This window comes from Syngnathoides biaculeatus, chromosome 9, assembly GCF_019802595.1.
Source record: "Syngnathoides biaculeatus isolate LvHL_M chromosome 9, ASM1980259v1, whole genome shotgun sequence".
Taxonomy (NCBI): Eukaryota; Metazoa; Chordata; class Actinopteri; order Syngnathiformes; family Syngnathidae; genus Syngnathoides; species Syngnathoides biaculeatus.
Window position 1 is genome coordinate 21595456 of NC_084648.1, and position 22929 is coordinate 21618384.

Genomic DNA, 22929 nt, shown 5'->3' on the forward strand with positions numbered 1-22929 from the left:
CCACTCGGGGTGGACCGAATTTGAACCTGCAACTTCACAACTGTGAGGCGGGCGTGCGAACCTTTACATGCTGTTTTCAATAAAAATATGAAATCATTGGTGATCATTGACGTGGGAGTAGTTGGTTGTCTCGTCACTTTGGTGAAGATCTGAGCCGGTTGGATGGCACCTCTCCCCCCCCCCCACGCCCCCCACTTTCAGATCGGTTTCTCCTCCCTCGGCCCGTTTCCCGTCAATCGTCGGACGACTGACGGGCTCCACCCTCAACCGGTCGCCGGCCAATCACAATATTTGATGAGAAAAAAAAAGAAGTTCTAGTCGTCATTTAAGACTCCTCTAAATTGCTTGAGGACCCAGCACCATTTTGCACTGCCTTTTATTGCTTAATGACTGTATTTTTTATGTTTTTATGACTGAAAAGTACATTTTGCCGCAAGGGAGTGCGGCTCGCGCAGACAATTTCCGTGTTTTGACGCGGCGATTCCGCGTTTGATGCAGCAGCCAATCAGAGAGCAGCGGGCCGTGCCCTGGGGCCAGTCATACCGGAGCGGGGCGTGTCTTAAGACGTCACGCGACGGAAGCGAGACGCTGTCCTTTTGGAGCCAAGATGGCGGCGGCGCAGGCGGACTTGCTTCGCCTGGAGGCTTTCCCGCCTCACTTGAGTCCGCTCGACGTGTTAGTGTCAAGATGGCAGCTCTCTTCGCTTTTCCCCCGCGACCGTTCGGACCCTCCGACCGTCCTGTTCATCCCGCGGCGGACGACTGCGCGGGCGCCCGCCGTCCTGTTTCGCGTCCTGGCGGTCAGCGACCAGGAGGCGGCGCTCTTCGGGGGAGCGGCCGGCGGAGCCCCGTCGCCGTCGTCCGAACCCCGAGTCCGGCTCTTCGCCAGCGGCTTGTTCCTGCGACTCCGCGGCCTCCCGGCGGCGGGCAGCAGCGGGACGGTGCGGCCCGTGGCCCCCGTGAGCCTGGACGAGGTGGTGCTGGGTGTCCGCGGAGACGACGCCGACCGCTTGGCCGCGAAGCTGCTGGAGCTTTGCCGGTCTGAATGTTGCGTCTTGGCCCGCCAAGGAGAACCGCTGGTCGCGGAGCTTCCGGGGCAGGTGAGAGCCTCCCTCCGCTAGCCGTTTTAGACGCGCGCACTCGGGGAAGAAAAGTCGCCGCAAAAGTACTGCATAGCCATTGCACATAAACAAGGATGGTAAACAGACACGATTCCCGCCCTCTTCGCCTCGCCGGGTCTGTTGCAGAAGTGAGTGGGTGTTGACCCGCTACAATTATACTCAGTTACATTTACTCGAGTAAAACCTTCCGTCAACTGTACTTGGCAGAGGAGTCTCATTGCACCGTACATTTTTTTTTTTTACTTTGCCTTTAGTCTTTATGTGAAGAAGGATCGATACTTGTACGCCGTTACAAAGATGGACGCGTCGTTCTCTACTTTGGCGCGTCTCCCTTGACTACTTTCCATCGTCGACTTCCGCATTGGGTTCCCGTTGCGTCACGTGACCCTGCTCGCAGCCGCCATGAGCCCGTCCAAACTTTGACTTGAGTCATTCCAAAGTAACGGTACTCTTACTTGAGTGCAGTACCTGTATTTGGATCCTCGAAACGCTGACACATCCGTGTTTGAATGAAGTCCCATTTTTTGTCACCTTTTTCAAGTCTTTATTGTTTGCATGTCCATTTTACAAACGCTTTAATACAAAATATTGTCTCAAGGATTATTGAACTATTTGGGATCATCCATAGCGTAATCGATTGAAAGAAATATTCCGACCAATCAATTATCAAATTATTCTATTTTGGAACCGTTTTTATAGCTCAGCTCAGTGTTCAGAGCGTCGGTTCGTGAGTTCGTATCCCGCCGGGGGGGCCTCCGGGTTTGCGTCTGGGAGGGCGTCCGCCGTCGAAACTCATCTGAGACGTGCCACTGCGGCGGCAAGCCCAGAGCAACTTCCTGTCGTCCATTTTTATCCGATTATCGCTTTGAGCAGTTTGCCTCACCAAATGCGTCCTCTCCTCGCGCAGACGGCCGACGCGCTGGTGCTGTCCTGCGGCCCGCTCGCGCAGGGTCGCATCACGCCCGACACCGCCGTCGTCCTGGCCGACTGCGCCGGCCGTTGGCCGGACGCGCCTAAGCGGGCCCCGCCCACCAGGAAACTCCAGCTCTGCGCCTCGGATTTCGCTCACGACGCCGCCGGCCTGGGAAGGGGGCGCTCTCTTCTCGACGGCGCCGGGCGTCGTGGATCTGCCGTCATCCCGGAGGAGGCGGAGCGGCGGCTGGAAGTTCGCGTGACGGATCCGGAGCGGTGGCTCGATGGGGAAGCGCGCGACCGCGAAGACGCCGACCCCGACGCCCGCTTGTACGTCGGCAGGCGCGCGCTGCTCAGGCTGGGACTGTTCGACGGCGAGTGGGTCAAGCTGCGGCCGGCGGTCCGAGGGGCCCGATGGCGAGCGGCCAAACTCGCGGCGCGACGATCGGACCGGGCGCGAGACGACGACGACGGCGGCGGAGGCTGCGTGTCGGAGACGTTGTGGTTCAACCTGACGAGGGGAGAAGAGACGCCCGGCGCCACCTGCTGCCTCACGCTCAAGGTGCGCGCGAGTACGACGACGCACACAAACGCGGCCCGTTAACGCGCACACCGCCCGACCCGAGCACAAAGGTGTGCCCGTGTAAACAGTCACACAGCGGGTAAATCGGCAAAAACACACGCACGCAGGGGTGCATGACGGCGAAGGCGCCGCAACAAATGTACAAGCGCGTAGAAATCCAGTTCCCTCCAAAAGTATGGAAACAGGGAGGTGACTTTTTTTTTTTTTTTTTTGGGATACTGAAGACTTCTGGGTTTGAGGCGAAAAGATGAATATTGGGCAAAAGTTCAGAATTGCAGCTTTGACTTGATGATGGACTTGTGCCACTCCAGAGGTGGCGGCGGCCTCCGAACGGCGCCGGTGACTCCCGCACTTCCTGTCGCTCCGCCTCGCCGCCGCCGGCCAGCGAGCTTCACCTCCGGCCGGTGGCGTCGCCGCTCCGCGGGCGGCCGGGTCGCTGCGACGACTTGCTGGCCGCGCACTTCTCCGTCCCCAGGTCGGCTGACGGCGGACTTCCCGACGCGATGTCGTCGGTTGAAAATTGTTGATTGGACGCGCGATGTCGTGGTTTGCAGGTTGGTGGCGCCGGGGGACGTCCTGCGCGTTCCCACCCGGAGTCACCCGGACCTCCTGGAGGACGACCCTGACAGGTCGCAGCGAGCTTTGGCACCAGGAACGTGAACGGGCTACGGACGTTTACGCCTCTGACCTTTGAACTGGCTCAGGCGTCGGGCGCTGTTGTTTCGGGTGGAGAGGGTGCGTCCGGCCGACCGGACGGAAGGAGAAGCCGACCGCTGTTACCTCGCCGACGCGGCGCGCGCTTCCCTCTTCATGGTGACCTTTGACCCTTCGAGTCAAGCCGTTAGCCTTTGAAGGGCGACACCTGACCTGCGGCTTGCCTTCAGGGGCCGCCCGTCAACTGCCCGGTGCCCTGGAGCGCTGCGGACCTGCGGGACGGGCCTTCACCTCCGGGTCTGGAGCGGACGGTGGACGCCATCAGCCGCATCCTCCGCCCGTACCGCCACGGGTGCGGCCCCTCCCTCGCTCTCTCGTGATTGGCGCGCGAGGCGCTCACGGGCGTCTCCTTTGTTTTCAGCGGCTCCCTCCCGGCATGCAGGCTCCTGGTCCACGGCCCGGCAGGAAGTGGCAAAGTGACGGCCGTGGTGGCATCCGGCTCCGGGCTCCACCTGCAGCTCGTGAAGGTGTGACCGCTCCGCGGACCCCTCAGATGTTTGTGTCCTGACCCGCCCCCTCGTCTAGGTGGACTGCGTCGGCGTTTGCGGGGACACGCCCGCCGCCACGGAGGCACGCTTGACGTCCTTGCTGGAGCGCGCCGACGCCCTGCAGCCTTGCGTCCTTCTTCTCAGGAATTTGCAGTTCCTTCTGCGGTCTCGCGGCGGCGCCGACGACGACGCCCGGGTCCAGGCGGCGCTCTGCCGCGTGCTCTGCGGCGCCCCAAGCAGGTGACGTACGCCATTCGTGCGCTACGTCGGCGAGGCGCGGCATCGACTTTGTTTGTTCCAGGGTGGCGGTGGTGGCGACCGTCCGCAAACTGCGCCAGCTGCCCGCCGGCGTCGCGGCGGTGTTTATCCACCAGGTGGCGTTACAGAGCCCCACCGAGGAACAGCGCCGGGTCATGGTGACCGGGCTGAGCCGGGACCTTCGCCTCGGTCGTGACGTCGACTTGGAGAGAATCGCCCAAGTCACGGCCGTAAGTCGTCTCGTCTTTTGAATGTTTCCACCGGTTCACGTCGGACCGGTCGCCAGCAAGGGCACGTAGACGAGAAATTCCATCTGGCGCCCCGACGGAGGCTTACTCTGTGCATTTTCTATGAATTTATGAACGGGCGCGTCCGCCATCTTGAATGTGGCCAGAAAAGAATTTTTCCGTGCTTTCAGGGTTTTGTGTTGGGTGACTTCCGCTCCCTGCTCGCGGAGGCCAGCCGTGCCGCGTGCCGACGGCTGGTCCGGGACTGGTGAGACCCGCCGCGCGTCCGCAAGGTTTGTCGTCGGGCGACCGTCTGAGCGCATCCGCGTCGGTTTCAGTCCGGGTCTGCGCGAGGACGACGTGGTCGCCGGCGGCGCGACCGTCTCGGGGCGAGACTTCACGGCGGCCCTGCGGACCTTACAGGACGTCCGATCGGAGGCCGTCGGCGCCCCCAGCGTGAGTCCCGGAGATGCGCGACGGCCGGACGCGTCGCGTCTGAAGCTTCGGCTTCTCCTCGTGTGGATTCCAGATTCCGGCCGTGCGCTGGGAGGACGTGGGCGGTTTGGAGCGGGCCAAGAAGGACATCCTGGACACGGTCCAACTCCCTCTGCAGCGTCCGCAGCTCTTGGCGCTCAACCTGAACCGGACCGGAATTCTGCTCCACGGGCCTCCGGGCACGGGCAAGACTCTGTTGGCCAAGGCGGTGGCCACGGAATGTTCCATGACCTTCCTCAGGTAGGCCGGTTCCCTTTGCTTTGTGCAAAGTGCGTCTTCAGCGTCGGGCGTCCCAAATGACGCGGGTACTTCTCGGCTCTTCCTCGAAAACAAACGCAAATGCATCTCAGTGTTTGGGCCAATGTTTGAGCATTCCGAAAAATGATATTTTTGCTACGTTCAACAGCGACTGTGAAAAAATGAGATGTGACACTTCTTTTTTAATGTCTTGTCTTGACATGTTTTCAGTGAGGCCATTTCAAACAATGCAAAATTCAGTTTCAACTTATATACTGAGCCAAATCGGGGTGTTATGAATTTCATTTGAGTTCTACGTTGAACACGCCCACCCGCAATGTGATTGGCTCGAAGGGGATTATTATTATTATTATTTCGGTTCATTTTAGCGGCAACAGATGATTTGTGGGCATCCGTCGTACCCTTATTCGCACTCGGGCCGCCAAGACGCACGACGTCACTCGTGTTTCACCCGTTTTCAGCGTGAAAGGCCCGGAACTCCTCAACATGTACGTCGGGCAGAGCGAGGAGAACATTCGAGAAGGTGAGCGTAAAATCGTTAAATGACGGGAATGCCAGAAAAGCAATATTGTCGTTGGTTTTGGTCTTGCTCTTTTTGAAGGACACCATCTTGTCGTAAGGACAACGGTGGCCTCGTTTCAAATTGGCCCCCCCAAAGAAACCAAAAAAAAAAAAAAATCACCTGAACTTAACCAATTTTTCATTCTGTTGTGAAATAAACACATTCCAAACTGACAGTCACCTGGAATTCATATCAGTATTGTCACCAAAAAAACTTTTCAATTTGACTCTGCCACAAGTCCAAGTAGAACAATGCACATTTTTCAAAAATTCGCTTCCGCCACCGGGGGCAGTATAAAAGTGTTGCGCAGGCCCAAAAGAAGAATAATGGAACGACTTCACGTTTGCGCTCAGTGTTCGAGAGAGCGCGCTCAGCGGCGCCGTGCGTGGTCTTCTTTGACGAACTGGACTCTCTGGCGCCCAGCAGGGGGCGCAGCGGGGACTCCGGCGGTGTGATGGACAGGTGAGCGCTTGCTAACGCTCACGCTAGCTCAGTGCCTAAAGTCGACCTTTAACCCGTCAGGGTGGTCGCTCAGCTGCTGGCCGAGCTGGACGCCCTGAACGCTTCGGCCAGAGTTTTTGTCATCGGCGCCACCAACCGACCCGACTTGCTCGACCAATCCCTGCTCAGGCCCGGAAGGTCAGAGTTCACGCTTGTACGCTAGTTGTTGACGTGTACGATGTTACCAGAAAGAGAGAGAGCGAGAGAGAGAGAATTACGCTTTGTGTGTTTAATACAACCAAAGAAGTTTTTGTGTTAGCAATCACTCGACTCGCTTAGCGTAAAGCGGAAAAACACCGCAAACGCTACCATATGTGAGCACAAACGGTGCGGCAACACATACAGACGTGCCAATGCTCGGGCCCGTATTCTCCGCCGGTGTCCTTCGCGCAGGTTCGACAAGCTCGTCTACGTCGGGATCAACCGAGACCCCGAGTCGCAGCTGCAAGTTCTCCGAGCCGTCCTGAGAAAGTGAGGGCCCCCGCCGCATGATCGCGCTCGCGCAATGCCGCCGGTTTACCGTTTTCTGGTCGGCGGCCCGCAGCTTCCGCCTGGACGACGGCGTGGACCTGCCCCAGGTTTTGGCGCGTTGCCCCGCCCACACGAGCGGCGCCGACCTGTACGCGCTGTGTTCGGACGCTATGACGGCCGCCGTCAAAAGGAAGATCCGCGCCGTGGAGCACGGTAGGACGGAGGGGGCGAAGGTTAAAAGTCGGATTTTCTTTTAAGGAAAATATGGAACACTTTTTATTTTGGGGGGAAAATCGGCACGGTGGAGCAGCTGTAAAGTGTCGGGTTCAATCCCGCCCCGCCCCTGCCCGCGTGGCTTTTCTCCGGGCCGGCGCTCCGGTTTCCTCCCGCAACATTCATTGGACACTCGAAATCGCCCCCGAGCCGTGTGCGCTGCGATTGGCCGGCGACCAGTTCGGCGCGCCGGCAGTCCCCGTCGCCCTTGTGAGGATAAGCGGCTAGGAAAATGGAAGTCTGGATGGGGGAAAAGGAAAGAAAAATTTTTATGGGGGGGCATTTTGGAGAAAACTAAGAAATAATATTGAAAGTTTTTGTGTAATCGGCAGGCTTTCTTAAGTGTCGTGGCATGAAATCTTTTTCCGGCTTGTGGATGTTTCCAGTGACATATTTTGCAGATATGTTTTACGCGCGTAGCCTTGCACTTCAGTGAAATGTGCGAGAGGTCAAAGGTGAACGGGGGCCTTTGTGCGTCAGGTTTGGACTCTGAGGACTCGCCGCTGAGCCTCACCGCGGACGACTTCGCCGCGGCGCTGTCGCAAGAGGGATCGATGCCGTCCCAACGCCTGACGCCATCGTGTACCGTTCGTATATGACCAATAAACACCGCGTGTGCTTGAATTGAAGCCCCTCACTGGTATTTTCTGGGGGGGGGGGGGGGTGTAGTCAATACGTGTACGCGTTATTGGCCATTTGCCGAAAGCCTTGTGAGGATAAGCGGCTCAGATAATGAACGGATGATTAATTGTTGAGGGTGATATTTTGGGCCGTGTTTGATACCGAAATGACTTTGAGCCGTGCTTTGAAATTATGGTTGGGATTTTAAGACTTGCTAAAGGATCGAAATCAGGATTTGACGCCATGTTGGTTCCGTGTTCGAAGTTCCGGTTTGCAAATGTGATTTGAAACCCGGGACGATACGGTTCCTTCCAAATCGGGGTGAAGCTTTCAAACGTGTTTTTTTTTTTTGCTCCTTTTTCCACTCCATCTGAAATCCACTCGCAGAAGAAAGACGTGACGCGACGTCGTGGACATCAAAGTTGGGATTTTATTGATTGGATGCAGCAAACGTGTCATGTGACCTCTTCGCCGCCATCATTTACCAACACCACAAACGGGATCGTCACGCTTTACACTTCAAGCCGAGATGCTAACTTCCTTAGCATCAGCGTCGCTCGTTAGCAACTTCCTTGTGCTAGCGAAGGCCGCGTTTGGTGAGCCGAGCTCAGCTTCCGTTTAGTGGCGAGGGAGTCGTCGGCCCGAGAGTCGACTACATATTCTGCTCTATGAAAATGATTTATATGGTGATTGAGAACTAATCGATTCAACGTGATTTGGGGGTATTTGATTCATTGTTTTTTTTTGCCCTCGACTCAAGTGTATGGAAATGATCGTTATCGAGTTTTGTCAATTGCATCGTTCAAGGAATCTTCGCCGAATCCTTCCGATATTGCTTAACGCCTCATCCAAAACGGCTGCAGAGTGAAGACGCGTCGCTTGATAGTTTTGCGCTGAGAGGAAACGACGTGGTTCAAATCCCTACAAAGTGAACAGTTGGGAGGTGGCAGGTTCAAATCCGGCCCGTGTGACTTGAGTGAAGGCTAAATTGTCCATAGGTGTGAATATGAGCGCAGATAAATGTGCCACGCGATGGGCTGGCGACCGGTTCAGATGCAGCCCGACTCGTGGGGATAAGCGGTTCCAAAAAAACGGAATCATTCTGTTAGCCTTTGAGTCCAAAATCTAGTCAACTGTGTAAATTGCTTCTTGGCTTAGAAAAATCCCCGAAGAGCGTTTGTTTTTTTTTGGTTGGAGAATGAGCGAATGCTTCCAAACACAAAGACGTTAGCAGGCTAGCTAGCTAGCTGACTGGCGTGTCCCTTTCAAGGTCAACGTTTGGACTTTTTCTGGCGTCAGCAGCACGAACAGCTTTGACGACACAGAAGAAGTCGGCGGGGAGCCATCTCGCGGGTGGTTTGCCGCGGCCTCAGGCGAAGTGGGGCGTCCTGCTGCACGTCCTGCAACGCCAACGGAATACTTGAGTCCCAAACAGGAAGCGCAGTTGACAGAAAAACAAACAAAAACAGTTTGACGACGGCGAGATGAACGCGGAAAAGGGGCTCGTTCAAACGGGGGGGGGGGGGGGTCTAATTTTTGTCCTTTAGCGAACTTCAAAGTTCTCACCATTTGCTGCCCTGTTGTCAGCTTGACCTTCCGACGCTCGGGGCGGGTGAGCTAACAAAATGAGATATCGGCCGTTTTTTTTTTTTTTTTTTTTTTTCTGGGTTTTGAATTCCGGGTGATGAACGATGACACGAGCGCTGTATCGTGACCGTCACCTCACTCAACCATTTTTCAAACGGGGCAAAAATGGCTCGTTTTAGCAAATCTTAGAATGAGGGCCACGCGCTGACAACGGGGGCCCGCGTCGCAATTACCGAAGCGGACCATCGGCTGGGATTTTATTCACTTTGAGAACGGGCCTGTTGACGATGACGAGCAGACAAGCGAAGGGGGAGACTGAGGAATTGTCAAGTGGGAGGCGGAAACCCAAAAGTTACTTTCATTTGGGGGAGGAGAACGTGGAGAACTTGATTTGGGGTTCAAGATGGGACGCGTTGCACTTGGTTGGCCAGAAACGCAAGGCTGGGGAAAAAAAAAAAAAATCCTCTCCATCCATCCGTGAAATCGGACAGAAGTGCTGATGGTCAAATCTTGGACTTGACTCCCTCGCTCCGGAGTCAGGAGGCTGAAATTGTCTTTCGGTCTCCCGTTTGAGTCCAGAGTAATGCAGTCGCGGCATCCGTTAGTGGCAACTACAGCGGGTGAGGGGAAAGATTGACAAAATGGCGGAGGTTCAGAAGTCGCCGCGAGGCTCGGGAGAACGAGCGATCGGGGAGTCCCAATCCGAGTCTTGTGACTGGGAGGACCTTCGCCGCCGGTCCAGTGAAGAGAAGTCCTTCGGCCGCTGCCGACTTCCCGTCGCGACAAGAGAGTCGACGCGGAGATCCCTGGGACGGGATGCGATGATCGGATTGTCGTGGGGGAAGTTCCGGCGAGATCCACGTCGGGCGTACCTCGACGGCGGAGGCCGAGTCCGTTCGGCCGTCTTCGTCTGCGCGCGTGACTCCCGTCGTGCGGCCGTCGCGACAAACGGCGACGGCGGGAGGAAAAAGCTGCCGAAAGCTGGCTCGACCCTCCTCTTCGTACCCCGCAACCCGCCGTTGGCAAGTTGAACCTCTGAAAATTTGACTCCCGGGAAACACGAAGCTTCGCAAGAAATTTGTGAAGCTTAACTCGTAGCGCTCGTCTCCAATCGTTGCCGGTCAGTTTTTCGTGTTTCGCTCATGAATTTTGGTGCATTAGGTGCGATGGCGCGTGGAATTTTTGGCATCTCGGTTCCTTTTTTTTTTTTTTTTTTTTTTTTTTTCTTGCCGCTTCTTTTAACACTGACGTCATCGGGATTTCAAGTGATCCCGCCACAAGGTGGCGCTGTTTCCACCACTTCTCCCGTCAGGTCACAGCAACGTTACAAGATGGAAGAAATGAATGAGATGACTTGACGCAAAGCGCAACTTTAGAGGGTGATCGGACACAAGCGAGTACGTGAACGTAGCTCGATCCATCGGAACGCGGCTGACCTCACGCTCGTTATCGGCCGAGCGACGTAAAGACCGCCCGTCGCCGTGCTGCGCGGCGGCCGTTTTGCACTCACACAAAGGCAGAGAAGAAAGTTTATGACGTTGTTCCCGAATACGGAAGTGTCGCAAGAATGGATAGTTTTCCAGCGACGCCATCTCGCGCCTCGTCGAGGTCAGAGAACACAAGTGAGAGGTGACGCGTCAAGTTGAATTTGGTGGCGTGGACGTCGTCGGAAAACGTCTTTACCGCTATCGGGGAGTCGGGCTCACGTACGCGCTGGCCTCGTCCTTACCGTCGACCGGAGCGGGGACGGCCTTTCGAGAGCAAATTTTGTCGCAGCCGAAACGCGGTCGTCGCTCGGAGCCCCTCGGTGGGCCTTTCGCGCCATATTTACCGCTTACGTGGCCTTGGCTACTTTGGTTCTCTTCATCCTCTTCCTCCTCATCAGGGTCACCTGAGGTCGCTTGAGGCCGGCGATGAGCAGCAGGAGGCGGGGCCTGGACTTGGTCAGCCAGCTCCTCAGCAGCGTTCCTTTTGGAAACCTGCACGAGGCAGCGGCTCCGGTCACTGGCGCAAGAACTTCCCCCCGTCGCCCGCTCGCTCGCCCGCCCGCCCGCTTCTGGTGTATTCCCATCAAAGTCAACTGCTGACGTCGGCTTTTCCCCTCCCCTCCCCCTTCCCCCGAACGCAGCGCGACCTCCGAGACGCGTTTTCAAGGCTCAGGAGACTACAAATGCGCGCGGGTCCGTTTCTCAACTTGTGGCGTCCTTTTCCCGGCATCCTTCCCTTTTGATAGATGGCTTCTTTTTTATTTTTGTGGGGAGGGGGGACCCCCGAAAACACAAATTGACAGTATGTCCTCACTTATTTGAGAATGTTTGGGATTCAAATAAGAACTTCTCTCCGTTTGCTCTGAACATCCAATCGAAAGACAGGAAAAGTCCCGCCTGCTCGACGTTGATAAAATTGCGAATATACTTTGACTTCCCTGTGCCGGCGCCACCGGTTGCCGTCGAGGCCCCGGGCGGATTGCATCGTCATGGCAACACAAGGCATCAGAAATGTGATTGGCCAAAAAAAACGCAATCTATCTCGCGCCCGCGCACTTGAGGCAGAAAGGCGCGGCGGCTAAAATAATAACGATAAATGCGCCCCCCGAATCCCCGCGAGCGTTCTTACCAGTTGACCCCGCACATGGGTTATGTTGTGGGCCGGCGTGGCGCTGCGCTGCACTAGAATGGCGAGCTGGCAAGCCGGACGCTAGAAGCTTCAGTGCACAAACACCGGCTGCCAATCATAATAGGGGGGGAGGGGGGCCCGGCCCGGCCCGGCCCGGCCCGGCCCACTCAGCACTTCTCGCCGCAAAACATCAAACGCTCGGCCAATCGCCGACCGGGACCCTCGTCGCCACGGCGACCGGCCGACGGGCGGTATAAAGGCCCGAGGGGGTGGGGGTTGCGGGGGGGGGGGGGAGTCTCAACTTGAGGCTTGGGGAGCATTTGGGGGGCTCTCCAGCGTTTTTGGCGGGACGCTCATTTGGTGCATTTCGCCACACTTTTGTGTTGTTCTTGTTGCTCTTTTTCATTTTCATTTGTACGACTGACTATTCAAAAATGAATTTCGATTTCCTATCATTGACTATTCACAGCAAAGTAAAAGCAGCCATCGGAGACACGACCAAAACACGCCGATGTGACTAATCGGGGGTGTAATAAATGAGTAATAAGTGGTCACATGGTGTGTAATATGCACGCGCGTGTGCCGGTGGTCTTATCAGAACGAGACCAAAGTCTGACGTGTCGGTGTGGAAGGTCAGAGGTCACCTTGTCTTCTTCAGGCTCACAAGGAGAGAAGACGCCATCCGGCACACACGCTTGCGCAGGGAAGAGGTCACAGCTAAGTAATATTTCATCAGAATTATTAATAATTCATCACATTTTGAAGGAAAACGGGGTTTGGATGTGAGCAAACGTCACTTTTGTCCACTTTCTGCTTTCAAGTCAATCCACTTCCCGTTTTGTCATCACGTGACCAACCACTTGTCTTCTGTCCATTCTCTGTTTTTCCTCTTTTACTGTCACATGACCCACGTGGACTTCCTGTTTCACAATGTTTCGGCCCCTTTTCGCGGGAAGAACAAAGACGAACAACGGAAGGCGTTGCCGTTAAATATCAATGAAATCGGACAAGTACTTGTCTTCAATCCGCTTCCTGTTTTGAATGTGACGTGACTTACTTCCGCTTCCTGTTTGCTCTGATTTATGTCCACTTCCTGTTTTGAATGTGACGTGACTTACTTCCGCTTCCTGTTTGCTCTGATTTATGTCCACTTCCTGTTTTGAATGTGACATGACTTGAGTCCTCTCTCCGTTTTGATACCTGACGGGTTGACGTCATTCCGCTTCCTGTTTAGATATGACTTGCGTCCACTTTATTACTATTATTTCTTAGGTTTTTTTTTTTTTTTTTTTGGTCATCCGGATCCTCCCGGCCGTGAAATAAATACATAAATTGCGATCCTTTGACGTCATTCCGCTTCCTGCGTTGCCGCGGCTCGACTTATTTCTACTTCCCGTTTCGCTCTCCGCTCGCAGTTTTGCGCTTCCGAGACCTTTCTGGAAAATGGCGGCCGGCGCGCCGAGAGACACGTGAGTGCGTCGACCGACGGGGCCCGCCGACCGTCGACTGACGTGTGGTCTCGCCAGGTTCCGCGCAGTGTGGTCGGTCTTCTTCATTCTGGGTTTGGGAACGTTGTTGCCGTGGAACTTCTTCATGACGGCCACCGCGGTACGACGCCGCTCCCCGTCTCCGAAAGTCGGCGCGAGAGTCCGCAGGAGGAATTCTCAAAAGGGATTTTCCGCCGTCAGTACTTCACCGGCCGGCTGAGGGAGTCGACCAACGGGACGGAGGGGGAGGAGCCCGGCGGCGGCGGCGCCCCGGAGGCCAAATTCAACAACGTGATGACGTTGTGCGCCATGTTGCCGCTCCTTGTCTTCACCTGCCTCAACTCCGTCCTGCACTCACGGTAAGAGCGCAGACGTCGGGACGGCGTCTGGCTGTGTTTTGCGAGCTTTTGGCGTCGCTCGTCGCCGGGCAGGATCCGCGAGGCCGTTCGCGTGTCGGGCAGCCTGACGCTCATCCTGGCCGTCTTCCTGCTGACGGCGGCGCTGGCGAAGGTCCGGCTGGAGCCGACGGCTTTCTACTGCGTGACGGCGCTCAGCGTGGTCGCCGTCAACTGTGAGCGCGTCGCCCTTCCCCGACTCCGCCTTCTCCCGACGGGAAGCCGACTGACGCTTGTCGCCGCCCCAGCGTTCGGCGCCATCCTGCAGGGAAGTCTGTTCGGGATGGCGGGCGCCTTCCCCGCCGGCTACACGGCGCCCGTCATGAGCGGGCAAGGACTCGCCGGGACCTTCGCCGCCTTGGCCATGATCTGCTCCGTGGCGAGTACGGCGCCTCCTCCTTCCTTCCCTCTCTTCTCTCCTTCCGTTGCGCTTCTGTCCATCCTCGCGTTCCGACCTCCTTCCTTCCGTCCCCGGTGTCCTCGGCCCCGCCCGCTCGCTCGCTCCCGTCCTTTTCTCCCGCTCGCAGGCGGTTCCGACGTCGACGAATCGTCCTTTGGTTATTTCATCAGCGCTTGCGTCGTCATTTTGCTCTCCATCTTGTCGTACGCCGTGCTGCCCAAACTGGTAAGGCGCACTCGCACTCGTATGTTGGCGGCGTAACGCGACGTGTGCGCCTGACGCGTGTGCCTGTGCCCGTGCCCGCAGGAGTTTTTCCGGTTTTATCACCAAAGGAAGGACGGACGCGACCACGACGTCAACGTCAGCCTCGATCGGCCCGGTGAACAACTTCCTCCTCCGTACTGTGAAAAGTGGGGGCTAGGCGAGGAAAAGGGGGATGTGGGGGGGGGGGGAAATGAGGAAGAAAAGTAGAGAAGAGCAGAATCGAGCCAGGAAGCCGGGGTGGGGGTGGCGGTAGGAAGTGGAAAAGGAAGCAAAATCCCAAACAAGAGCATTGCCTTAGATAAGATGCATTGCTCGCTCGTTACGAGTCTTGTTATTCTTTGAGCTGCTCCTTTTTTGTCTTTCGGCAGGCCCGGCGGGGCGAGCCGGCGTCTCCGTGACGGCCGTCTTCAAGAAGGTCGGTGGGTGACGGCGTCCGAGTCGTGCGTGACGTGCCGACGTTTGAACCTCGTTGTGGTTGCGGAGATCTGGGTGGCGGCGGCGTGCGTGTGGGGAACCTTCACCGTCACCATCGGGACCTTCCCCGCCATCGCGGCCGACACCAAGTCCACGTTGCCGCGAGGAAGCGCCTGGGGTGAGCGCCCCGCCGATGCCGCTTTTGCCCTCATTTTTCTGACTTCCTTGCAACATTTCCGACCTGTCCTCTTTCCTTGCCGTCCCTCCTCCGTCTTCAGAGACGTACTCGGTGCCGGTGTCGTGCTTCCTGCTCTTCAACGCGAGCGACTGGGCGGGGCGGAGCCTGAGCGCCTTCTGCACGTGGGTGAGTCGTCGGCGAGGGGGCGTGGCCCGGCGCGGGCGTGACCGTGACCCCGACCCCCCGACCGTGGGTGTGCGTCAGCCGGGAAAGGACAGCGCCCTCCTGCCCGTGTTGGTGGCGTGTCGCGCGGCGCTGGTTCCCGCCCTGATGTTGTGCAACGTGCAGCCGCGCCGCCACCTGCCCGTCGTCTTCCGGCACGACGCCTTCTTCGCCGCCTTCATGCTGGTCTTCGCCTTCACCAACGGTTACCTGGCCAGCCTCGCCATGTGCTTCGGACCCAAGTCAGACCTTCTTTTCTACTTTGACTTCTTTCGTTTCGTCTTCACGTTTATTCGTCTCCCTTTCCGCGGCGGTCACGTGTTCAGGAAGGTCCCGCCTCACGAGGCGGAGACGGCGGGCTCGGTCATGGCCTTCTTCCTGTCGCTGGGTCTGGCCTCGGGCGCGGCGCTGTCCTTCGTCTTGCGGGCCCTCGTTTGAGACGGCGACGGCGGCGTGAGCGCCTGCTGAACGTCACCTGATGTCCTCCCGAACACCGGAGGGCGCTGCGTCCTATTTGACCATCTCAAATCACAGTTGAATCACCCGAGGGTGCGTGTTGATTCTCCCCCGATCACAATTTCACGTTATGTCGAAACATCTGATTTGAGGCTGTATTCATTCCCACCCAAAAACGAAAAAAAAAAAAAAATCATGTTTCCAATGAGATCGTTTTTTTTTTTACTTCTCTTCCTCGCTGAAAAATCGTCCGGCTGCCGTGTGACACCTGAGTCATGTGACGTGTCGTGGCACGTTGTCACGTGACGGGCGGCGTCGCGGTCGCCACGTCCGCTCGGAGTCTGTCGCACTCAAAGTCGGAAGCGCTCTCGGGAGGGCTCGGCCTCTCAGCGCGGACGGCGCGAGGCGGCGCGCCCGACGAAAGGGGGTTCCCGGTCCCAACGGCGGACTTCCTGTCGGCGAGGACCCGCCGGGCCTCGCCCTCGAGCCGGACGCACGGCAGCAGCAGGCCGAAGACGTCTTTGCCGATGCAGATGAGCGGGTTGCAGAAGCCGGCGGACTTGGCGAAGAGCCGAGTGAAGATGGACGTCGTGTCGGGAACGTGGAAGCCCGGCGCCGACCACGCGGACGCGGCCAGGGTGAAGGCCGTGCAGATCACCATGGAAACCTGACCTCAAGCGCCACACGGAGCTTTCGGCGTTTCCACCCGAGCGCGACGAGCACTCACCACGGTGACGTCTCTTTCCGCCTTCCTGCGGCGGTCGCCACTGTCGCCGCGTGCGGCCAGCGCATTTCCTCCCTTCACAGTGTTGATGACGGCCACGTAGCAGAAGATCACGACGAGCACGGGAAGCGAGAAGCTGAACACCAGCAAGCCCACGATGCACGTGCGGCACGCCGTCGAGTACGCCGCCCGCGACCAGTCCGCCTCGCACGTGCCGTAACCGCGGCCTTGAGTGCGGCGGTCTACAGAGGAGAAGGGCAAGTGAGGCGCGGCCCGTGCGGCTTCCCCGGCCCAGCAGCGGCGCTCCCGACCAAATGGCGAGCGGGCACGCCGACACGCGGCTCGCGTCCAGGCCGCCGGCTGTCGGGCGACAAACCGTAACGACGGACGTGAGCGACGGGCCGGTCGGCGGGCGGGGCGCCAGCCTTTGTTGATGTAACGAAATCGCCGTCAGGGTCAAGATGCTGACCGGGCCGAAAAGCAGCGTGACGAAGCCTGCAAAACACGCACGCTAATTGACACGCGGACATGCGCAAAAACACGCAAGACCGCGGATCGCCCGCCATTATGTCGCACGTCCGGACGGCGGCGACGATGTAGATCTGGATGATGCCTCGCGAGTAGCCGAAGACGGAGATCCCAGAGTCGGACACGGCGAGGTTAAAGGTCAGGTAGTCGGTGGGCGGCAGACCAACAACACCACGCTGTTCCCGAACCACGACACGACAGCCAGCCTGGACGGCGTCAATGCAAATACATACATACAAAAAAAAAAAAAAACAAGGTTGTAACATGACGGCAACAACTAAAAGCCAACACAAAAGATGACAGCAACAAACAAACAAAAAAGCTCAGAACGTGACAAGGACACGCGATCATCCCGACGACGTCTTTTGGTGTCGTTTTTTGCTGCGCGTCCCTCAACACTGGTGAGGATAAGCGAGATGGGAGAAGGAGGAGGCTAAACATCTGCCCCCACCTATTGGCCAGGCAGACACATTACAACACATTTTGTCATTTTGCTGGGCAAAAAAAAGTTCAGCGTTACATTGTGGCACGATCATTTCAACACTTGGCATTATTATTAGTATTATTTTTACAGCATTACAGCACGCCAGCATAGTAACGTAGCCACTAACTTTTGTTTCTCGGAAAGCCAAAAAGATGTGACCGGAACGGATTTACAGCACTTCAATAGGAAAGCTAATCACGTGGTATGACGTGCAATTATGATGTTATAATGTGAAATGAGCACATGATAGCACCGACCTTCCTTTACACAAAACAGCGTTATATTATATAAAGATGTCATAAAAGCAAACGTGAAGAAATAAAACAGCACAGGCCAGGTACCACCACCACCACCACCACCGACCGCACTGCAGTACACGAGGACTCGAGTGGGTTTTAGTCACCCAGCAGCAGCAGGTCCACCCCGACGACGGTCTCGGCCTGCGCCGGGGTCAGGGGTCAAGCTGTGGTTGCTCCAGACCGAAGAAGAAGAAGAAGAGGACATTTTGTCGTGACCGCGCCGAGCGCTGAGCCCTGTGGCTAATCTGAGGTAAATATAGCCAGCGGATCCTGCTCCCTTCGGCGGGCTCACGGGTGCCAGCGTGAGGTCGCGGCTGTGTCGGTTAACGACGTTCTAGCGCATATGCCTCACAGTTCGGAGGTTGCGGGTTCAAATCCGGCCTGACCCGTATAGAGTTTGCATGTTTCTCCCTGGGGGTGTTCCACTTTGCAGAAACATGCATTGATCCATTTTTCAAGCCACTTACGGGAGCGCTGAAGCCTGCCCCAACTAACTTCAGGACAACACCCGGAGCCGGAATTGGACGCAGGCTGTCTGCACCAAAGTCTGGCCTGCGTACCGCGACGTGCACTGCAGGTCAATTGAGAAATCTAAATTTCCTGCAGGTGTAAACGGTTGGTTGTGCACTACGATTGTCTGGCGATCGGTACGGGGTCTCCGTCGTCTCTTAGGCTTCGGTTAAGGTGACGCACTTTTTCCCTTGACAAAAAAAGTACAAGTTCGTGGAATGTCGCCCTTCCCAACATGGCCGGTGCGCTCGCGGGGCAGTTCATGAATGTCGCCCTTCCCAACGTGGCCGGTGCGCTCGCGCGGCAGTTCATGAATGTCGCCCTGCCCAACATGGCCGGTGCGCTCGCGGGGCAGCTGGTTTGCTCGTCTTCCTCGGATTTGAAGTCGTTGCCCAAATGAGCAAAAAGCAGCGTTTCAACACATAGAAAGTCGGAACCTCTTTGGCAACACCAACTATGAAAGTATTTGTGGACTTGGAAAACAGAAGTACCACGTGACCGGAATTGGCGTCGGGTCGCGTTTCCGAGGGGAGGAGCTTCCGCGTTTCGCGTATGTGTGTGTTTGGGTTTGGGTGGGGGGCATATGGAAATGTTCAACTCTCAAGTAGACAACATTTGACTCCAATGTCGTCAACTTAGTAGACTCAAACTTTTTCCTGACGTCAGCGAGCCGAGCGGCTAAAATGTCAGCTCTTGTAGCTTAGCGGTCTCGTGAGTACACGCAAGCCCACCGGAAGTGTGCCTCGACAGCGCGGTCGGAGCCCGGCCGATGGGCAGCAGAAGCGAGCCGGGCCCGGGCCGCTTCGAGGCCGCCGAGGTGCTCGACAGCGGCTCCGAGGACGACGACTCCGCCGAAGACGACCGCTCGCCCCGGGAGCCCGTCAGCGGGAGGGACGCCGAGCCGGAGGGCGGCGGAATGCCGGGGGCCAAGCCGGGCAAGAAGACTCGGGGCAGGGTCAAGATCAAGATGGCGTTCATCGACAACAAACTGCGGAGGTACACGACGTTTAGCAAGAGGAAGACTGGCATCATGAAGAAGGCGAGTGAGCGCGCGCACGTCGCACCCGCGACTGTCGGGTCACGTCACGGACCACGTAAACGACCACACGTGACCAGTACGCACGTCACCACGCGTCACGGGCCACTTAAAACGCCAGCAACAAACCCGTCTCATACAAGAGCATTGCCTTAGATAAGATGCATTGCTCGCTCGTTAATAAATAATATTTTGCCCATGATGTGAGATTTGATCATTTGCCACCGCACACAAACATTACGCCAGGTCACTTTCGGACCCGCGAATAGTGCACGTGTTACACCAGACGCACTTATGGAAGCGATGCCCCCCACCCCTCCCCACCCCCACTGTACCGGCAGGCATACGAGTTGTCGACGCTGACGGGCACGCAGGTCCTGCTGCTGGTGGCCAGCGAGACGGGTCACGTGTACACGTTCGCCACCCGCAAGCTGCAGCCCATGATCACGTCGGAGACGGGCAAGGCCCTCATCCAGACCTGCCTCAACTCGCCCGACTCGCCGCCCCGCTCCGACCCGGCGGGCGACCAGAGGATGAGCGCCACGGGCTTTGAGGAAACCGACCTCGGCTACCAAGTGAGCGAGGCCGCCGACGACGTCGCCAAGGTAACGCCCCGCCTACTGATAAACTGCCAACTACCATCAATCGTTACAGGCCCCGACTCGACGATGTCAAGTACCGTCTTCATTTATCGGAGATGAAGCGAATCGCAGATTAATTTTCCCCCCGTCTGATTCCTCTTCACATGCTAATCGATTGAAAAGATGAGTTGAGCGCTCGTTCTTACCAGGAAAAACAAAACACACAAAAAAAAAAGATTGACTGGTTTAAAACACAAACCACACTCAGCGTTTGATGAAAAACATTCACAACTGCCAACATCAGCCTGACAAATGCTGCATGCAAACATTCCAAATCATATAAACAGGAAGCAATCCAAGTCAAAAGCGACGACGAGCTTGAATGTTCTCAAAACCTTCCCCCAGTGCATTCTGGGTACCAATAATGCTTCTGTGCAAGGAGTTGAGCCAGGAAACGAATCGGCGGTTCACAGCGCGTCCACTCGGGCCCGTGCTCGCATCCACAAGGCGTATGTGCCTCATTTCAATCAATGCACACGATGGTAAAACGTATTTCATACCGGTGGAATTCACACAAATGTCCGAAAGGTGCGGTTTCTTTTGGACGGCAACGACGTCGACAAACGTGTTCGGGTTTGCGTCCGTCGTGAGTGTCATCTTGTATTTCTTGGGGGGGGGGATTCCATTTACGTATGATTTCAGATTCAGCTTTTTTCAACGCACCCCGAGTTGCAACAATTGATGGGAATTATGTTGTTGTTTTTTTTTTTTTTTTTTTTTTTGTCATCATCAAAAAGAGGACTTGTGGTGTCTCGGCAGGATTCCAACAAAGCCGTCTTCAGCGTGTCCAACGTGGCCGCCGCCAGCACGCCGTCCACGCAGGCGCCTTCCTGCGCCGCTGACGGGACGCCGCTCAAAACGCCGGCGGCGGGTGTGGTTTTTCCTGCTGGGTTCGCCCTGATGTCAGGTAGCGGGTGTCGCCGGGCGTCGTTTGAATCGGAGCCATTCCGGATCCCAACAGTTGCTAATTCCCATTCTTGTTGGGTGCGGACTTTACACAAAAGAGTTTCCTTTTATTTTTCTCCATTCAGTACCAGTAACAACAACAACAAAGCTACGAACGAACGAACCCAATTGACGTGGCGTCCCACAATTCGAGTTTCAGCTCAAAGTTCAACGTGGTATTGTTCAATTCCCAATTTGTGGCGGCTTTCTCGTGTGGAACGTGCGAGTTTGAACTTGGCTACGCATTTGAAGGCAACTTTTGCGCTGCAGATTAATTGAACGTTTGTGAAGTGAAGGAAAGTTGCTCACTTGACCTTCGTTGAAGTTTTAGCTCAAGGTTACCCTTGAAATGCTTTTTCTTTTTAAATTTATCGATTTCGTTTTTGTGTCCGTCATTGGCGCTTACGTTGGTTTGAAGACGAAAATAAATGAACTTGTGAGTTGCTTTAAGGCTGGCGCGGACGTCTTTGATGGTTTCACGCGCGCCAAATTTGTCTTGGCGCAAGTTCTGCGCGGCGTCAAAACCGGACGATTCCGCGAGTCCCGGTTCCGAACGGTTCTCGATGTCCTCACGCGCTTAACGTGCGTCTCACGTGTTCAGCTACGTCACGCACACGCCGCAAACCACGCTCGTGCGTCTGCGCGCCACCCTGCCGCGTGCGCGTGTCTGCGTGTGTGCTTGTTTTTCCTCCTTGTACGTTGGTCATGTTTGTGTTGCCAGGGGGCGGAGTCTCACAGGTGCTTACTACCAATCAGAGCAGATGTGACCTCCTTAGCCCCACCTCATCCACAGGTAAGAACCCGCCCACCGTGAGTCCACTCTCTGATCGCTCATGGTGGTCATGTGATAACCCCGCCCCCCCAGCCACCTCGTCGTCAGGCCACGTGACGTACCCCGGGGGCCGGGCCCTCGTGTACACTCTGGCCACGCCCTCCCCGGGCGACGCCGGCCTCACCGTCCTCAACGGCCAGTCGCGCGAGCCCGGTAAGCGGCGCCACCGCGGTTACGTGACGCCGCCGCCGCCGCGGCCACCTGACGGCGTTTGTGTGTCAGCGTCCGTCCCGCAGGTGTTCCTGACGTCACTCCCCCCCGTCGCCGCGCAGATCCCCGTCTCCGCCGTGCAGCTGCATCAGGTAAGGGAAGACCTCGGCACCGTATTGGATGTGACACCTCAGCCACGGTTTGACAACCACTTGGTCCCCGAGTAAGACGTGCGTGCGTTTGGAAATGTTGAGCCGGGTGTCTGCTAGCAAAATGCCATAGACTGGCGAATGGAAATCATCACTGACGTGACAATATTTGGACGACACGCACACATGAGACGACGTGGCGGTGCGTTTGTGTGCAGATGGTGCTGAGTCAGCAGAACGGAGAGGGCGGGGCCAACCTGGCGGAGCTTCAGGTCGTCAGTCTGGACGCGCAGCACGCCAAAGACGCCGTTTAGTCGGTTACGGTCAACCCCGCCCGGCGGTCCCCCGATGGACCCCGAGCCTCCCGTGGCTTGAAAGGATTTCTTTGGACTTTCGGTTGGGCCTGCGGCTGAAGATCGTTTTAAGAAGACAAATCTATTTTTTGATGAATCAGTAATAGGATTTAAACAAAACCCCCCACTCGTTTCCATCCCTTTGTTCCAAAACAGGACTTCCAACATGGCGTTGAGAACATGCACAATCGTCTACTGATGATTACGATTTATTTTGTGCTTTGCTCAGTCGGTCGCACAAACTCAGAAAGGCTACAAAATGTGCAAAGTAAAAAGTGGACATTTGGGTTCAACACAAACATGGAGTTGACGTATTTAGAGAAGGTTCAACAAAACGATGTTCCGATGTCGGGGGTGGGGGGCTGGGGGCAGTCTTGTCACATCTCCTTTGTCATTCTTGATTTTGTGAATTTCGGTAACGGACACACAACTCGCGCGCTCCTTTTTGGTGGCCAACTGTCGCGACTGAACTCGATTTGGGTTATTAATATTATGTTGGTTTTTTTTTTGTAACCTTGGCTATTATTAAATGATATCATCACCCAAAAGAGCAACAGCGTAAACAACTGTTTGACAAGAAAAAGCTTCCTCAAGGGGTTTGCAGTAAACAAGACAATTTCATCTTATTCGCCCCTGAGATCATTTATTAATGACATAACTATTTAGACTGAAGTATTGCATTTTCAAAAATCTTTTGGTGTTTTCTATTTAAAATTTATTTTTCTATTTTTATTGTGTATCTTATTTTGATCTATCTTTCCTTCTTTTGTTTTTAA

General features: G+C 56.1%; 2 protein-coding genes and 1 long non-coding RNA gene across 13 annotated transcripts; 2 read left to right on the forward strand and 1 right to left on the reverse strand.

The window, feature by feature from the left end:
- Nucleotides 1-403: 403 nt before the first annotated feature.
- LOC133506695 (peroxisomal ATPase PEX6-like) lies at nt 404-15637 on the forward strand. Of its 10 annotated transcripts, XM_061831085.1 has the most exons (29): nt 410-1099; nt 2028-2594; nt 2927-3090; nt 3170-3244; nt 3320-3428; nt 3500-3621; nt 3691-3796; nt 3855-4057; nt 4119-4305; nt 4494-4570; nt 4641-4758; nt 4832-5037; nt 5517-5578; nt 5971-6079; nt 6140-6256; nt 6512-6589; nt 6663-6802; nt 13102-13155; nt 13224-13294; nt 13375-13532; nt 13605-13744; nt 13817-13951; nt 14096-14193; nt 14275-14347; nt 14601-14647; nt 14716-14824; nt 14925-15010; nt 15089-15288; nt 15373-15637. In XM_061831085.1, exons 1-29 carry the CDS (start codon nt 608-610, stop codon nt 15482-15484), a joined length of 4215 nt encoding a protein of 1404 aa, XP_061687069.1. In that variant the 5' UTR covers nt 410-607; the 3' UTR covers nt 15485-15637. The 10 variants fall into 10 exon arrangements, with proteins under 10 accessions (XP_061687059.1, XP_061687061.1, XP_061687060.1 ...); XM_061831080.1 differs by having other exon boundaries at nt 409-1099; nt 14925-15288; XM_061831077.1 differs by having other exon boundaries at nt 406-1099; nt 13605-14193.
- LOC133506699 (uncharacterized) lies at nt 8660-11942 on the reverse strand. Its single transcript, XR_009796580.1, has 2 exons — nt 10902-11942; nt 8660-8883 (listed from the first exon to the last, which is right to left on the reverse strand). It is a non-coding gene; the product is annotated as an uncharacterized LOC133506699 (long non-coding RNA).
- A 2179-nt stretch (nt 15638-17816) lies between the features above and the next one.
- On the forward strand, nt 17817-22885 carry LOC133506697 (serum response factor-like). 2 transcript variants are annotated; one of them, XM_061831088.1, is made up of 7 exons: nt 17817-19086; nt 19425-19658; nt 20484-20631; nt 21391-21462; nt 21535-21654; nt 21724-21803; nt 22019-22885. In XM_061831088.1, exons 1-7 carry the CDS (start codon nt 18817-18819, stop codon nt 22112-22114), a joined length of 1020 nt encoding a protein of 339 aa, XP_061687072.1. In that variant the 5' UTR covers nt 17817-18816; the 3' UTR covers nt 22115-22885. The 2 variants fall into 2 exon arrangements, with proteins under 2 accessions (XP_061687072.1, XP_061687071.1); XM_061831087.1 differs by having other exon boundaries at nt 17822-19086; nt 19425-19688.
- Nucleotides 22886-22929: the final 44 nt, after the last annotated feature.